The sequence below is a fragment of the Syngnathus typhle genome, linkage group LG9 (assembly GCF_033458585.1).
Source record: "Syngnathus typhle isolate RoL2023-S1 ecotype Sweden linkage group LG9, RoL_Styp_1.0, whole genome shotgun sequence".
In the NCBI taxonomy this organism is placed as follows: domain Eukaryota; kingdom Metazoa; phylum Chordata; class Actinopteri; order Syngnathiformes; family Syngnathidae; genus Syngnathus; species Syngnathus typhle.
Window position 1 is genome coordinate 5,356,511 of NC_083746.1, and position 17,745 is coordinate 5,374,255.

At 43.6% G+C, this 17,745-nt stretch overlaps 3 protein-coding genes and 1 pseudogene across 3 annotated transcripts; 2 read left to right on the plus strand and 2 right to left on the minus strand.

Moving 5' to 3' along the window:
- Positions 1–834: 834 nt before the first annotated feature.
- On the plus strand, positions 835–6,826 carry LOC133160089 (alpha-tectorin-like). The gene is made up of 19 exons (XM_061287662.1): positions 835–969; positions 1,412–1,479; positions 1,613–1,710; positions 1,841–2,068; positions 2,148–2,231; positions 2,431–2,536; positions 2,595–2,724; positions 2,797–3,040; positions 3,299–3,455; positions 3,769–3,856; positions 3,929–3,985; positions 4,124–4,326; positions 4,533–4,667; positions 4,743–4,930; positions 5,024–5,172; positions 5,249–5,494; positions 5,573–5,735; positions 5,809–5,901; positions 6,110–6,826. Exons 2-18 carry the CDS (start codon positions 1,443–1,445, stop codon positions 5,896–5,898), a joined length of 2,403 nt encoding a protein of 800 aa, XP_061143646.1. The 5' UTR covers positions 835–969; positions 1,412–1,442; the 3' UTR covers positions 5,899–5,901; positions 6,110–6,826.
- A 3,570-nt stretch (positions 6,827–10,396) lies between these two features.
- Positions 10,397–11,682, plus strand: LOC133159885 (trace amine-associated receptor 13c-like; annotated as a pseudogene).
- A 426-nt stretch (positions 11,683–12,108) lies between these two features.
- dok2 (docking protein 2) lies at positions 12,109–15,667 on the minus strand. The gene is made up of 7 exons (XM_061287282.1): positions 15,457–15,667; positions 14,377–14,505; positions 14,127–14,297; positions 13,765–13,870; positions 13,201–13,370; positions 12,880–13,110; positions 12,109–12,805 (listed from the first exon to the last, which is right to left on the minus strand). Exons 1-7 carry the CDS (start codon positions 15,514–15,516, stop codon positions 12,341–12,343), a joined length of 1,332 nt encoding a protein of 443 aa, XP_061143266.1. The 5' UTR covers positions 15,517–15,667; the 3' UTR covers positions 12,109–12,340.
- Positions 15,668–15,779: 112 nt separating this feature from the next.
- On the minus strand, positions 15,780–17,304 carry LOC133159886 (kazal-type serine protease inhibitor domain-containing protein 1-like). The gene is made up of 4 exons (XM_061287283.1): positions 16,812–17,304; positions 16,516–16,721; positions 16,229–16,376; positions 15,780–16,109 (listed from the first exon to the last, which is right to left on the minus strand). The coding sequence occupies exons 1-4, from the start codon at positions 17,302–17,304 to the stop codon at positions 16,030–16,032; spliced, it is 927 nt and encodes a 308-aa protein (XP_061143267.1). The 3' UTR covers positions 15,780–16,029.
- Between the last annotated feature and the right edge of the window lie 441 nt (positions 17,305–17,745).

Below are 17,745 nucleotides of genomic sequence, written 5' to 3' on the forward strand. Positions count from 1 at the left end.
AGAAGACTGTTGCAGAGCTGAACTGTACAAATCACTGCATATAACAGCAATCGCTAGATAGCATGCAAATATGCTCCCTCATGTTTGCCGGCAATATCGGGGACAACGACGTCAGGGCAACCCTTTGGACTTGTATTTTTTAGGAACTGACTCGTATTTCTGAGTGCACAAAAATAGGGCCTTGCAAAAATGGATTATTTTAAAGTCGCCATACATGAGGAGAAGAAAAATAGGTCTGTAGCGCCCTGACAATGTTTTCTCAGAGAACCATGTCAAGACATCGGTAGCCCTTTCTAGCAGCTCGCATCTCTAGTTTTAACAGCGTTTTTTAAAAAATTGTTTTGGTTTATTTTTTCCCCCAGGTGCATTTCAATGGGCAGTCAATACTTATAGGCATTCTCTATTCCACCCAAACAGCTACTGTACATATGATATTATTATTGCTTTATTTTATTTGCCTTCGATGAAAGTAATGTGGCTACCGTTATGCATTGGGGAGGTGCTTTAGTGAGTGACTACAAATTTAGTAGCTCTGTTATACTGGATGTGGCTTTATATTTTGTATCTCATATTTATCTGACCGAAGCTAAATTTCTGTTGCCCTTTTAGTTAAAGCACCTTAAAGTGTTGCAGAATTAATTTAAATAAATACCTTTAAATTGGAAGTACTAGACAGTCACTTAATCAACAGTGGCTGTCACGCAATGAAACGTTCCATGTCACTACATACCGTACGGTATTTATGCAAGTTGCATAACAAAGACATGTGACAAAGATAATTACTTTTTCACCTTCCACTTCAGCGATAATTACCAACTTCACCACCGTACGACGACAACAATACTTTTGCAATGGAATGTTGAGTGACACAAGGCAAGTCTGTAACGAAAAGACACAAAGCCAGTGTGTCCTGAACACAGAGATAAGAGGAAGCCAAGCAAAGCGCAACATACAGACTTAGCTGAAAAGGTAAGAAGACTCAAAGGTGATCTTTTTGGATGATACATTTACCTACACAAGTAGCATCAGGAAGTGCTTTAATGTGGATTGTTGCACTTTCTGTGTTCTACTTTTTTAAATAAGATCAATTAATGTCAAATCGCATCCTCTTTTTTCCAACCAAATTGGGGACAACTTTCATGAGAAGTCAGAAATAAATTTAGCCTTACATTAAACCAAAGATATTCAACTCGTCCACAAATACAAATTTGTCTGAAATCAAATTTGGAATGCATGAATTTCATCACACTCATTTTGTAGGGTTTGAGTGAAGCCTCCCGACAGATGATGGTTCTTTCCCACTTTAATTCCCTGGCAACCTGGAAATTTTTTGTCTTGCCACTCATAGGAACAATGTGTATTCATTGTACCTTAAATGTGTGATCGAATTAATACATTTTGCTTATTTCAGCTGCCTGTGAGCGAGTGAGTGGACCTCGAAAATGTTCATATTGTACCTGGCAGTGCTTGGCACTTTGGGTAAGATAGTGATATAATTTAAACACAACTTATTTGCTTGCACAATCAGTTTAAAAGCAGACTAAAGTGTTGAAATTCTATGTTAATGTAATAATAATAATGTTAATAATAATAAAATGGTTCCTTTGTTCAGGTGCTGCTGCAATGAGCCAGACTTTTACCAACTCTGGTGAGATAAACATCACTACCTGTCCCATCACGTACTACGGGCACAAGTATGAAAAAGTCCATGTGAGTGACACCAAGTTACTGACTGATAAAATAAAATGTCAAAGCATTTTCGAGGCCAAAGCAGCACTAAATTGTGTTTCTTGAAAATTTCTGCCAGCCTCTTTTTCTAATTTTCATCCCCTAATGTCAGGTGGCATTCAACAATAGCAAATTTGCACTTTGCTTCACCGGCACGTATGAAGCTGCCAACCAGAACGACTGCATACTTGTATCGGGAGGAACGGCGGACAATGGCAACTGGTCGGTACTCACGCAAGAAATCCCCACCGGATCGGGCATTCATCAAATGTTACCAAGTCTGAAACATAGGGGGCAATGTGTCAATGTTATACCATTGAAAGACAATGACAATTCTGAGGTGGGTCACCTTTTTTTAGTTTATCTTATAAAACTCAACGTATTATTAACTTTTTAATGTGTACATTCAATGTTGACAGATTCAACAAGTTGAACTGGGTAACTTTGGAAAACAAGCAATTTTGGCCATCAAGACATATTCTGGATACACAAATGTTGATCTTGTAAGTATTTAAATGATATCCGGAATGAGTGTTATTCAATTAGTGCCGAAACAGAGTAACCCTAACCCCATCACAGATGAAATGAAGTAAGGAAGGTTTCACGTTAGTTGAAAGAAAGCTACTTGACTTCATATTTCTTTGCTCTAGTTAAGACCTGAACTAGTCTGCTCCATAGATATATATTTTTTTTTTGTCACAGGTAGCAGACGTACAGGTTAATGGCCACACGGTTTCAAAATACGTCTTTCCAACCAATGAAACCAGCATGGGCGTCATCAGGGACATGAGTGGATGCAGAATGAGAGGTAAGCTCTTAAAACACGTCTAACAATATGGTATAAATCTTACCCTCCCATACCGCAGGTTTTGTTTACATGACCAATACCACCGTAAGCGACCCATACATTTGCTCAAGGGTGACCTGCGATGTGAACGGCGTTGCCACCGCTGTCAGTGAATGTCCCCCTATGTATCATTGCCAGGGCAACGGGAGGTAAATCAGTGTTGTGGCCAGCTGCTTTATATTCCAGACGCCTAATGACGGTATTGCTTGTCACTTCACCAGTTGTGCCTTCAACACCATGTGCACTCTGACCGGTTCCACCGTCATCGATTTCGTCGGCCGTGTTCACGCCGTCCCCGACCGCTGTGGATACAATCTAATGACGTCGGACGCTATCCAAGATGTCCGGATCCACGGTGTTTACCGGGAAAGACGTCTTAAAGACGTCAGCTTCTTGGATCATGTGATCCTGCATCTGTCCAGCCAAGATGTTAACATTATACTGTTGCAAGGTAGCAGAGTCAAGGTGAGTTGACATGAAAGCGTCAGAAATGTGATGATCTGTATGACTCTGTAAAAAGTTAGCGGTTTTGTTTTGAGTTATTTATTAGTGTGACGTCATGGCTGATGCAAAACACAAAAGAACCATGCACGAGAGAGAACCAAACAATTGACCCACCTAGATGACACAAATTACACAAAGTGTTTGTTGTCAGTCAACCAATATCATTTGGATTATGTTGGATTCCTTCATTTAAATTTGTGCTCTTCTGATGGTTTGAAGATCAACGGCGAGCTGAGTGAAGTCTCAACTACAGCAAAGGTTGTCCACGGCGTGGAACTCTCCAAGGGCCAGAGCGGAGTGACTGCCAAAATTTTAGGCTCTAACTATACACTTTCTGTCTTCTTTGACGGCACCACAGCACAGATTCACTTGATGGGTATGAACATTATTTTGGTCTTTGGGTAATTATATTACCGTATTGGCCCGAATATAAGACGACCCCGATTATAAGACGACCCCCTCTTTTTCAAGACTCAAGTTTGAAAGAAGCCTTTGTCTAGACCCCGAATGTAAGACGACATTTCAATTTGTCTTATATTCGCGTCAATACGGTAATTCAGTGACATAAAAACATGATGAACAGTCATATAGACAGTATTTTCTTGTTGAATCAAATGAACCTTCCCCCAAAAGATGCTGTTTGAAAGACCCATGATACTGAACTAACATTCTACCCTCAACATGAACAGGTGTAAATGGCGGTGTTGTGCACGGCCTATGTGGCAATTCCTCTTTGGATTTTAACCAACAAAGAGTTGCTGAACACAGCATCACAGAGTACGTCCACAACCGCCTGAGCTGCCATTGTATAGTTATTTGCTTCATATTTGGTATTTAATACCCATACAGGTGTGAGATGCAACATGAAGAAACCGATATGATCAACTCCACAGCTACAACTGAATGGTAAACATGTATTCTTGAATAAACCATTAGTTCTCAGTTTAACTAATGCACTGCCATTCACGGCTATAGACATCCAAGATCCTTTTGAACTAACTCGGTAGTGATTCACGTTAATGCTTCCATGTCTTCATTCAACAGGTGTCATATCTTGTGGCAAGATCCCTTCACCCAGTGCCACATGCACATCAACCCAGAGCCCTTTGTATCAGCCTGTGTTGACAATTTGAGCAAATATCCTGCAGTAGACGGTCTCAAGTGCCATTTGGTGGAGGCCTACGTCCGAGCCTGCCACACCCAAGGCAATGTCAGCATTGACGGCTGGAGGTCGATTGCTCAATGCGGTAAGGACAGATTTTCTCATAGCAGGAGAGCGAACATTATACAGACTTCTTGCCAGTCCAATACTGATCAGATGAATTTAATACTTTTAGGGATTAATGCTATATCTTTAAAAAGAACCCGATCCATTTAGTGATCGCAGTACTCTTCATTTTCAACTGCTGTAGAGATTATTGGGATTATTGATTATTGATGTTTCTGTATTCAGATGCTAGTCCTCAGGCTCTCTGCCAAGACATGTACTGCAGCGACCATGAGTTCTGCGGTCAAGGCTATGACGGAGAAGCCCACTGTCAATGCCGGGCCATTTTTGCCTCCAAATACAAATCAATGGATGAGTTTGGTATTTTGACGACGACGCATGACAATTTAAATCTAGGAGTCACGGTTGAGTAACTATTGTCAAATCTGTGTTCAGGTGAGCCGATGGTTTGCAGCCATTCGTCTGCATCGATCAACATGTTCTGTTGCCTTCTGGCAGAGAAAGGCATCGACTATACGACGCTGCACCTTCATGATGAACAGTGCAAAGGTGACATAGACAACGAAACCCACGTGGTGAAATTCAGCTTCACCCGGGACAGCACTTGCGGTGCAATCATCACGGTGTGTACCCACCACTGTGGAAAACGGACACTGCTGTTTGATTGGTTGTATAGGCACAAATAGAATCTGTTCACCCTTTTTGTGACTCTCTAGGCAAACACCACCAAAATAAGCTACCAAAACATCATTGCGACCCCTAACATTTCCACTGTGGTGACCCGTTCCAACAAAATGCTTATGGATTTCTCTTGCCATTTTGATCAACCAAACCTCGAGGGGATGGCCATCAAAATGATAGACAGGTTGGTGTCCTGTTGCAGTTCTGCTAACTAAAATGAGTCACAGTTGATAAAACAGCTACCCAATTTGTGTTGGCAGCCCCGTGATTAAAGAATTCACGTCAGGAGAGTGGAATTACACCTTAACTATGGCAGCATACACTGACCCTGACAGAACACAACTCATAGAATTAAGGACTAGTGTCCAGCTAAATCAGAAGATCTGGGTAGAGATCAAGGCCTATGGACTGGATGGGAGTTCCATTTTGCTGGTGACAGAGTCCTGCTGGGCCACCAATCAGTCAGCTTCAAACGGAAGCCTTCGATATGACCTCATCAGTGCAGGGTCAGTCTCGCTCAGAAGATCATCAAAGACGTCACCCTTAGCCGTCCACGTCATGTCTGTGATGCTGTTTCCGAGCAGATGTCCCAACCCTGCAGATGGGACGATCAAGATCGAAGGCAACGGAGAAGGAACATCAAACTACTTCTCCTTCAACACGTTCAAGTTCTCCGACAACAACAATGAAATGTTTCTTCATTGCAAAGTAGAGCTGTGTGTCCAACAGGGAGACTCTTGCAGTCCGGTAATTTTGAGTTTGGACCCATTAATAATACCAAGCCGTGGAATTCAGCCACTGATTTAAATACTATTTTCAGAACTGCAACAATGCAGGGAGAAGACGGCGATCTGTGCCTACCACTGTTGATGATGGAGGTCCTTCTATCATCACTATGGCCTGGACTTAAGAGGTGAGTGACTTTCACCACATCTCTGGGTGGCCTCAAGTAATTCTGCTAAATGCTAAAGCTAATACTCCCACAATTGTTACAGTATCAAGCTGTTATGGCATCATTGGCGCTATCTCTCACTTCAAATATTTGCTTTTTTCCCATCAAATTATTCTTTATAATTGTGTTTGTTTGTGCTTTGACATGTTTTGTTGTCTTTGCACCACAGGAACTGCACAAACCCATCAATTTAGCGGTCATCCTTGCTTTCTTAATAAACTTCTTGTTGCTGCCATGTGCATTTTCTATCCAATGCTGGACTACCTGGTGATTTCCAAATAAGGTTACGCAACTGCTTCAAATTTGTAGCCCTTTGCACTGCTCTAACAAAGTTACACTTCATATTCACAGTGACGCTGTTTGTAAGTATTTAACGAATACTCTGGTGATATCTTTGAGACAATTTTCTGACACTTAGATAAGATATTTACTTTTTTATATAATACAGTACAGTCAATAATACTAATTACATGCATGCATACATGACGCACAATGTTCGCTAACAAATGGAAGGAATTGTCACTTTTGTTTTTCTAATTAGCAGTATATTGTGGTTACTGTTGGTTTCAAGTTGAATGTGTCATTTAGGTGTTTGACTGGGGAGTCATTAGGAACATGTGTTGTGTTAACTTTGACTTGTTTGTCTGTGCAATGCTTGCATCATGACATGTTTGTTTCACACCTTTAATTGCAGCAGCCATGTAATTAAGGGGCATTGTGTTGCGTGCGTGTGTGTGTGTTTGTGTGACTGTTTCACACCTAAATATGATGAAACAAAAACACAAATGCTCGTTGTTGCTTTAAGTGTAATAAAGTTTGTGCACAAGTACACAATACAACAACTTCTTGTTGAGTGTACATCGACACACAAGCACAAATAAGATCATCATGACTACATTCTGATTATTATTATTATTATTTTATTTTTTTTGTGCTATTCATCCACCCACGCAAATAATGTACAGTGTTCCCTCAATTATTGTGGTCATGTTCCAAACAATGCCAACAACAAATGAATTCTGGGAAGTAGTGGTTGGCTTTTGGTTGACAACATATACGTCAAACAATACAACTACACCCCCCCCCCAAAAAAAATACATATAATAATGATAATTGGCTCGATTATTCACTCATTTCTTTCTATAATACAACACCTACACTAATGTTGGTTCGTGAGTGAACGATTCGTTCTAAAGAACGAATCTTTTCAGTGAACGAGAGTGATGGAACCACTTTCTAAAGTGATTCGTTCTTTTTTCAGTTCACATGACTTCAACCACTAGGTGTCAGTAATGCCCATTGAAGCTGGTGCCACCCCGCCGTAAAACAAAACGAAGGAGAAAATGACGTAACTGCCCGTTCACGAACGAGTTGTGAATTGCATTTCTCGTTCACCAACAACCGAATCAGTGAGTGAGTGAGTGATTCGCATTTCCAGTTCATCGGGAGAACGGATCAGCGAGGGAACGAATCGTGACTTTCCCGTTCGCGAGCGAGTCAATGGGTCAACTGCCTTCCTTCCTTCCTTCCCCTCTTCCCGTGCATCAACGGATCAGTCAGTGAACGTGTTGCGTCTCCTGACGTGAACGATGTAAGCCAGAATGTAAAGAAAGAACCACTCACTGAAACACCACTTCTTTTATGCACGTTTTCTCCAAACTAACGGCTAACGTTATTGCATGAAGAGATGCGCCGTTATGCAACAACGGGGAAATTATGCTTCTCTTTGGGTAATCTTGATTTTATAACACTTATAGTAGTTTTTAAATAACGTGTATGCCTAAATATTGTTATCCAATATATATACTGCAATTTCACATTTGAAATGTACTTTTATTATTATTATTATTTTAATAAACATCAAAACCTGTTAAAACTTGTCTGGTGTTTTATTTCTTGTTTTCATTTTTTGGGGCATGAGAACAAAAATCTGACATTTGGTTAACTGCTTTATATGACAATATGTATGTGTACATTGGTGTCCGCCACAATGAAGAGCAAGTAGTCAAATACACATTCTTGACACGTACAAAAAATGCATAAAGTTGTTAGGTACACCTAAAAATTTTGATATACCTAATGGAGTGTCCGTGTGACGTCACAAATCAACCAGCCAATCAGGAGGTGGGGGTGAGGGCGGGTGTGGCAGTTTTACTTTCAGTTCAGCTTTGGCCATGATTTTTCCCTAATGAAGTGGCCTGTTATTAGGTAGACTTGAAAATGGCGGTGTACCTGATGCAGTGCTTCTCAAATAGTGGGGCGCGCCCCCCAAGGGGGGCACGGTGCTATTCCTGGGGGGGCGCGTGTGACCCTGGGGAACAGGCTTTTTTTTTGGCAGTACTAGAATAAAGTGTAATTGCGCGTTTACTACAGCAGGGGGCAGTGGCGCTCTCATTGTTACTTCTGTCACGTTTGCGACAGTGCAACATTTTACGACTTACAAGACAAGTTAGGATAGTCACGGTGGGGAGGGGGGGCGCGAATAGTTTTCTTCTTGCTAGGGGGGGGCGTAACAGAAAATAATTGAGAAGCACTGGTTTAAATAAAGGTTAACCTAAAAAAAAAAAAAAAAAAAAAGTGAACCCTGAACTTTGAACCCGCGGTGACCCCGCGGTGACCCCGTGGTGACCCCGTGGCCCCGCGGTGACCCCGTGGTGACCCCGTGGTGACCCCTGGGTGACCTTTGAACCCTGAACTTTCAACTCTAGTTAAAAATCGAAAATGTGCACATGACCCCGTGAACTTTGAACCGACCTTTGACCCCTGGGTGAACTTTGAACCGTAAACTTTGACCTTTGACCCCTAGCTAATTACGTTTTTTTTTTTTTTTTAAACCGGCATAGCAGAACGATCCATGGTCTTCAGATGCCGCGCTGTCGCCATCTCCTGGTCAGTTAGTGAAATGCTTTTGCTGATGTTTTTTTTTCTCTCAATTAAAACAAATCAATTAGCCAGTTGGTTTTCTTTAGCTTGGAGAAAACGGGCATAAAAGAAGTGGTGTTTCAGTGAGTGGTTCTTTATTTACATTCTGGCTTACATCGTTCACGTCAGGAGACTAAAGGGAAATGTACTTTCGGCAGTTTGCAAACACATTTGATTAAGGCTCCGTTAGACACATATAATCATATCAATATAATTTCTAGTAGTAGTGTGGTCGCTTAATAAGTGGAAAGGAATGTGCAGGCTACATGAATTTGTTTTCTTCAAAGTATTGTAGAACAGGAGGTCCAGGGAGGATATCTCAAGGCCGATGGGAACGCGAAAAACAACTCGTCTTTGTGGTCCAGACACCTGTGCTGAGCAGGGGAAAACCCAAACGAGGAGGAGATGACCATCGACCATCGACCAATCACCACACAATCTTTTGCATGTTTGAATATTCATATTGTGTTTCTTTAAAACTGGGCAACCCGGAAGAATGTGTCGTCTTTCTGGCCACGAAAGCACACGAGTTTTGTGTTAAGGACCCAAAGACCCAGGCGCCTGTATTAGCTTGCTTTGTCAAGATTAAACAATTGGTAAATTCGGTCTGATTGATCTACTGGTCTTCTCTTTGACAGAACGAACTCGCAAAATTGTTAGGTGCGCCAGTGTGTGGATTAGAACATAGCAATTCTTGTGTTAAGTGTTGATCACAATTTGGAGTCAGATCAATAGCTAAAATCCGTATCCTAACAAGACGCAACACGTTCACTGACTGATCCGTTGATGCACGGGAAAGAAAGAAGGCAGTTGACCCATTAACTCGTTCGCGAACGGGAAAGTCACGATTCGTTCCCTCGCTGATCCGTTCTCGCGATGAACTGGAAATATTCTATTCTATTCACTCACAGAACGGGAAATGCAAGTCACGACTCGTTCGTGAACGGGAAGTTATGTCATTTTCTCCTTCGTTCTGTTTTGTGGTAAGGTGGCACCAGCTTCAATGCGCATTACTGACACCTACTGGTTGAAGTCATATGAAGTGAAAAAAGAACGAATCACTTTAGGAAGTGATTCGGTCACTTGTTCACCGAAGATATTAGTTGTTTTGAACAAATCGTTCACTCATGAGCCAACACTAGTGCGTTTCAATCAAAAGTGCAATGCTGATGAATTCATGTGATTTTAAACCCTTGTTGTTGTCGTCCATCCATCCATCCATCCATCCATCCATCCATCCATCCATCCATCCATCCATCCATCCATTCAGCCCAATTAACTCCACTGTTAAGATATCACATGTTTGTTTGACACAGTATGATTGAGGATTTGCATGAAAAGATTGAACATACAATGAAAAATAAAAAAAGAGTGAACGTAAGGCAAGGTGAAGTGGGCGGGGCTTCATCCGTCAATCAGCGAATCAAATGCCACCACGTGGGCTTCCTGACATGATTAAAACGAAGACGCCGAAGAGAGACGTGTCCAAAGAGCGGCTCCACCTGCTCATTCCTTCTGCTTTCTACGGTCAGCGATGGAAAGCGGCGAGTTGCCGGAACTCTGCTACCCGCAGTCTAACGCTTCGTGCAGGACACCCAAGCAGCCACCCAGCCATGCCATGCTGATCTACGCGCTTCTATCCATTGTCTCGTTCCTCACTGTGGCTCTCAACCTGCTTGTCATCCTTGCCATCTCCTACTTCAGGCACGCTTCTTTTGTTGTTTGTTCACAGTGGACGCAGACCTCATGATGTTGCTGTGCTCTCTCCAGACAGCTGCACACACCCACCAACCTCCTCCTACTGTCTTTGTCTGTCTCCGACCTCCTGGTGGGCCTCCTGCTCATGCCCGTGGAGATTATCTACATCGAGGCCTGCTGGTTCCTGGGCGACATGGTGTGCATGCTGTACTATGTGGGCGACTACATCATTACTTCATCCTCAGTGGCCAACATGGTACTTATCTCGGCGGACCGCTACGTGGCCATCAGTGAGCCGCTCTCCTACCCGAACCAGGTCACCAAAAGGAGGGCGCAGGTCGGCGTGGGCCTCTGCTGGCTCTGCTCTGTAGTCTACCGGCTGTTGCTACTCCACGAGCACCTGGAAGAGCCTGGTAAGTCCATCTCCTGCCTGGGGGAGTGCATAGTCATCATCGGCAACATGGCAGGCATGGTGGACCTGGTTTGCACCTTTATCTTGCCCATTATTGTCATCCTCCTGCTCTACTTGAGGGTTTTTGCAATCGCCATCCGTCAAGCACGGGGACTGCAATCACGTGTGGCTGCCGTCCATGTCCAGCGCATGGTGAAGAAGAGCGAATTGAAGGCAGCCAGGACTCTGGGTATCGTGGTGGTGGTTTTCCTCGCTTGTTTCATTCCCTATTACGTGCCCACCTTGGCGGGCGAGGACACATCAGTGAACGCCACCTCGGCCGCCTTCGAGATCTGGCTGACCCACTTTAACTCCTGCCTGAACCCCATCATCTATGCTCTCTTCTACCCGTGGTTCCGTAAGAGCATCAAACTCATCGTCACACTTCAGATCTTTAAACCTGGTTGCAGGGATGCCAACATACTTTAGCGGGATTGTAGTTGGGCTCTTTATCACATTTTAGCATTAAGAACATAATTGTTTTTTTTCAAAGACCTTCTAATTTTTTTTTCTAGATTTTGCCTGATGCACTGTATGCACTCGTCTAATCTCAGCTTTCATTTGAATGAGTGGGTTTAATGTTTTGAGATAGTGTCTGTTGTAAATTGCTGCAAAGATATTGTTGAAAAATGACTTCTGATGACTATTGTAAAAAAAATAAAAAATAAACACTACAGCATCAATATCTGTTTGGTTTCCTTTCTGTTGCATTTTAAGAGAAGCATCCGTTTTTTGGCATTTATTCCACAACTGCCTCATCTTATTCATTTATTTATCTAGCTGGTGGGGGTTATAAAATGGTCTGAAGCCAAATCAGTATACAATAGCTTTTTTTTCATTGATGAACTTAATTTGTTTAAATTAATTGTACAGACAATGTTGACTGGTGTATTCTAGTGTTTCGATTGGAGTTTTCCTTAAATTGTGTCCATTCTAATTAAACACATACTTTATTAGAACATGTTTGACATACAATAAACTATTGTATTTTATGATACAAGACAGGTTATGTTATCTCTCATGAGATGCATATTAAATTAACTTTGATTGGATTTCCATATTATTATTAGCCTTCAAAATATACCATGAAATCATGATGCGGAAAGTTTAGTTGTTTATTTTATACTTAATTATATCATTACTCTTTGTCGGAAGTGCAATCGGGTAGAGCTGGGGTCTCAAGCTTGCGGCCCGGTGACCATTTACTTTTCATTTTGCGGCCCACTATTAGGTGTTTTGTGTTTTTTTTTTTTAAATATTATTTATGCGCTGCCATAAATGTGACTGATGGTGACATAGTCATTGACACGCCGCCGTCTCATTGACTTCTTACGGCACGTCTGGCACTGCAACAGGAAGGGCCTTGTGTTTCCGTATAGGGGTGGCATAGAAAGGATCAGCGGGGGCAGCCATGACCCTCCACGCATCTCCTTTTAACTCCTCAGGGAAGTCGTATTCAGACGGCGGAGCTCGCAGGTCCTCAACTTGTGGCTCATCGTAAATGTGATCCATTTTCCTGTCGAGTGACGCAGTAGCACCGCCCTCCAGGGCTTCATCTTGGAGGCGGGTCGAGTTTAGCGTCACCTCTGAGTACTCGCCGTCCTGTTGACTGGCGGATGTCGTACTTGGGGGTGTGCCGGGGGGCGTTGCAGGAAAGGACACCTGTGAGTAGGTAAAGTCTATGGGTGGCAGCCTAGGGATGACGGGAGACCTTCTTACAGAGGTGGTGCCCCTGCGGTTATCCAACGTCAACCCACTGACCCCCGCCACTGTCTGCGACAAGGCCATGTCCACCTGAAACACCAATCAGGAGCAAAATTCAACATAAACACCCGGTTGCGATATCATTTTATGACTCACGTACTGACCTGATCTGAAAAAGGCCAGTCGTAGGTGTGCGGCGTGGGCGGTAATGGTGGTAGGTTGACCTTCCGGGAGGGATCCCCCCTCATTGGCCTGCCTCCGGATGTTTGAAGGGCACGGTGAATGCTAATGGCCGCTTCCACTGCTTGGAATAGGGAGTGACCTTCTTTGGTGTCAAACTCAAAATTGCCTTCACCGGATTCACAACGACGACCCGCCTCCACTGAGAAACAGCTCTGAAATAAACGCACACGTGCACACACAGACCCACAAGAGTCATCACCACTGTGTGTGTGTGTACAATTATTCACGTGTGTGTATGCAACCTTGTCTCGTCCAAAGCGCCGAAGGAATTTGTATGGCCAAGACATCAGTGTGACGCCTTGATTGTCCAGTAGGTAGAGGGCATCCTCGCCCGCTCTTAGGATGCCATTGCCCTTTAAATTGCAACGTTCAGATGATGCAGTACTACGCACATGTACCTTGAAGTCACGGCCTGGAGACACACACACATAACCCCAGTTAGTGTGTCAATGAACTGTTGTCGCTAGCACAGATGTCGACTTCCTGTCTGAGTAGCTCATTTCCTGTGTGACCTATTGCATGAGTGACAGATGTCTAAAAATAACTTGGATATGCTGCGGTAAGAGCTCAAGTCAGCCATTATGCATTGCCACTCACGAGAAGGGAACATACATGTATATTTACATACATTCATACACAGACACACACAAGTTGATCAACTCCACATCTGCCTTCAACTGAAAACAAAAGTTGGCTTTATTCATCTGGAGAACTCATTTCCTGTTGCATACTTTGAGGCTAAACGTTGCTCTCTCTCTTACACAGATGCGCCCGCACACAGACACACACTCGTGCAAACTTAGTACCTGTGCTGGTGGTGCTGCTGTACAAAACATTGTCCTCCATCCCTTCTTGGTCTTCTCTTTGTTCTTGTTGTCTGCCTCTGCTTTTGTAAGATTCCTCCCAGCTCACCTGCATGGAGGGTAGGCAAGATTTTGAAAATGTTTGCTCAATCATACCGAGTATGTTTTTTTACAACACTTTAGGTGTTATCGGGGAGGGGGGGGGGTGTATTATGCTTGATAATCTTAAAGTAGGGGAACTGCGAAAAAGAAGAAGTAAATACGTTTTCACGGTACTGTAGGTGACTCTGGGGCTGAAAATGTGAATTATGTGATTAAACGGGATGTTTATCCTGGTAAATGTGGAATTGCAGTTGTGTGCGTACGGGAAAGGCGAGCTGGCACAGTGTCATGGCCCAGTCGCTGACGTGGTCAGTACGGGCCGCCAGCACCACAACCCTGTCGACTGTCTGGAGCCGAAAAGGGGCGGAGTCCGCAGGACATCCCTCCACATGGACATTGGTGCTCACTTGGACCAGGTCGGACAGACGGATCATCTGAGGGGTGGACGATGGAGGCTATGGTTATTAAGAAGTGGCACCGTGATAAGACAGATTGTCGGACAAAAGGACGGACCTTGGTGTGTTTGCGTCCACTTCTTTGCTTCTTCTCGCCGCTGCCGCCGTCTTTAATTTCCCACAATTCCAGACGGGAAATGGAAGTAGAACTTTCTCGGAAAAGCATCCCCCACATACTTTTCCACTTCTGCACACACATGCACAAGTTTAAACGTTTCTTCATCATGCAAAATGCTTACAGTCATGGTTAGCTGTGTTGGAGATGCTTACTTTGTCTTTCGGTTTGAATTAGAAGTAAAAATGAAACTTTCAAAGTGTGACTGTAAGAAAAGGAAGAAGAACTTAACTTCCGCACCACTATTAAACCAAGTTTAACAGAACTCATGCTTTCCAAACTACTAAAAGTGGTTGGAAGTAGAATGCAGTTCTCTTCTTAAGGGACATTTCAATCTGATTGCCAAACACAGAGTAAAGAACGGGAAACTCAGGAACTCAGAAAACAGCAGGAGCTCTAGAATAAGAGGTTGAGAGGTTGAATGAGACTCAGAACTAGCATGGCTGACATATATACTTAATATGAGACTAGACCTAGCGCTCATTCAAGACCAACCAATTTTTTTAAGCAAAGCAAAGACAGCATTTTATCTGGAAATACAAAGGTATCTGGAAAAACTAAAAAGTGTCGTTACGTACATTAAGATGACAAGATGAATCTCGTTAACCAAGTGAAGCAGACACAATCCATGTAACACAATACACAATGTGTCGACCTTCAAATATCACTATTAGGAGCAGCACTGAACAATCAAGTGACTGGATGGTCACCAGTGAACAAGTGACAAAAAAAAAGCACTTTTAGATTTCCAATAACACCTGTAGAGACTTGTTGGTCTTAGATTAAGCTAACATGGTAAAAAATAAAGAAAACCTCAACACAGAAAGGCCGCAGTTGGGTCTCAAACCCGGAACCTCGTACCTTGGATGAAAATGTGCTAACCACAAGGTTATCGATGATAATTTATTGTGCTATTGCTGTAAATGATTATCATAAGAACAACAATGTTCAAAAACATGTTTTTTTTTATGGGTGTGTTGGTTGTTTCCATGTTAGCATTGGTTTTAGATTAGTGTGCGTTACCTTTCCAAACCTGTGGTGCTGAAGGTAAACGTTTCCTTCTTTCTTTAAGTCCTCGTCCATTCTCACGTCGCCCTCGTTGTTGTCTTAATCCACGTCTTGTCTTTTTGTGTGTGTCGTGCCCCCTTTCGTGCTGACGTTTGTGGCTTCAACTTCCTGTTCTTGTGTTCTCATTGTCACTTCTTCTTCTCTTCTGCAGTATCAGCTTGACAGATGACATCGAGACAACTTCCTCTTGTACGTTTCTTAAAACACACACACTGCATACACAAGATGAATTTGACGTAGTTGCTGTTTGTATAGCAAAGCAACAAGACACTCTTCAGTTTGACTTAAGTATGTAACAGTTGTTTTATTTTTATTTTCTTTCGATATGTTTTGTATAGCTTGGATTTGATGCGGATGCGCCGCCTCTTCACAGACAGCCAATCGCGTGGCTGTTAAAAATACAAATCAGCACACGTTTTAACCTCATCTATCTTTGTATCTTTACAGTTTATCTTTCTCTATGTAAATTATTCAAGGTCAGCCAACGGTGGGCCAGAGGAGGAGACATCAACATCATCGTCATCATCATCAATAGAGGTCGTAGTCCAGGGCGTCACTCAGCTGTTTCATGACAGATACGTGATTGGCCAAGTAGGATGACAGTTCCTCTGAAGAACAAAAACATGACCAATCAGGAGAGAAGTATCATTGTGCGACCAATCAGAGCAATATATTGGGCGGTCGATCAGAAGAAAGCATTGAATCAAGTGGCGTGTGTTTTCCTCACCCGCTGGCAGGACCCCCAGCGCAGCAGAGGCAGAGACAGAGCCAAGTCTGTTGCGGGCTATGCAGTGATAAGTTCCTGAGTCTTGAGGCTCCGCCCCTTCAATCTGCAGCCAACTGGAGAGTTCAAATTGTTGAGGACCGCCACGACTCTGGAGATGCACATCAAGGAATGCTAGCCCCAAATTTATTCCTAAGATAACGTTCTTCTATGCGAGGCAAACATTTCATTCATTTTCCTGGTATTTGTTATGCTTTATTCTTTTGTAGTGTCATGCATGCACGTGTCACCTGCACAGAAATGTGCGGGTCGTCTCCGGGCAGAACGATGTCATTGTGGTTGTCTCCTTCGTCCTCATCCAGTTTGTCGCCACCACTTCGTTTGTCCTTACGCCATTCCACCGCCGCCATCGGGAAGGCGAATACCTCACACAGGAAAACAAGATGGCTGCCGCTCCCATTCACTTGACTTTTTGGGCCCACTTTGATCACCGGAACTGTGGCAAGGGACGGGGGTTAGGGTTGAGTCTGTTTGTGTTTGTGTGTGTTGTGCATTTGTGAGACATGTGTGCATGTGCTCTACATACCAGTCTTGCAGGGACCACTCCCCCTGGTGTGCAGTGTGGGATCCGAAAATGCAGCCTCTTTGAAGTGGCACATGTTTGCATACGTCACTCCGTCACTTCCACACACCGCCTCGGGGTCCTCGCAAACACACACTTGCTCTTCTTCCTCCTCCTCCTCCTCCTCCTCGTGGCCCCGTCCCCATCCAGCAGGTCTGGGATCCACCTGGCAACGCAGCCCGGCGCCGCAGAGTCCAAATCGGACATTGGCACCTCCCGGGTCGCAGGCTTGCCCCTCCAGGTTGGCACACTCCAAGCAGCAGCCGCAACGGTCCTTGACCACGCCGGCCCGACAGCCAAGAGTCGGCGGGCATAAGTCGGCTTGGCAAGGGCCGCAGCCCGCCGTCGCATCGGTGATGGTGGTGGGCGGAGGGCTGGAAGGCTGGTTTTCAAGGGACCGGCACAGATGTGGGTTCGGACAGAGAACCAGGAGCAAAATCACAACTGGCAGAAACATGACTGCTCGAACTCTGCCCTACCAAAAGTCTTCCGTCAGACACAAAACGGGTGTTACGAGACGCAAAATGTCAGAAGAAGAAACTAACTTTTGTTTTGTTCTTCTCAAGTTGAAACCATCTGAGCCACTCGCGCTGCTTCCAACGGCACGTGTGTCATCACGCCATAATAACACAAACACTTCCTGTTTGTTCCTTCAAAGTAAAAGCATTACTGGAAGTGTGTTTTGGATTCTTGTCACTTTTTTCCAGCGACATTTTAAAAAGACAGATAATGCATAAAAAGGAAAAGTCCAAACTGCCAAAAAAAAACACCCTTTTATTGTACCTTTTGTCCTTTTCTTTGTTTTACCCGTACTGTAGTTCACTGTCCCCCTATTCACAAAGAAATCCAGACACCAACAGCTGTTGCACTCATCAGGTCTGCAGACCACCTAGATGAA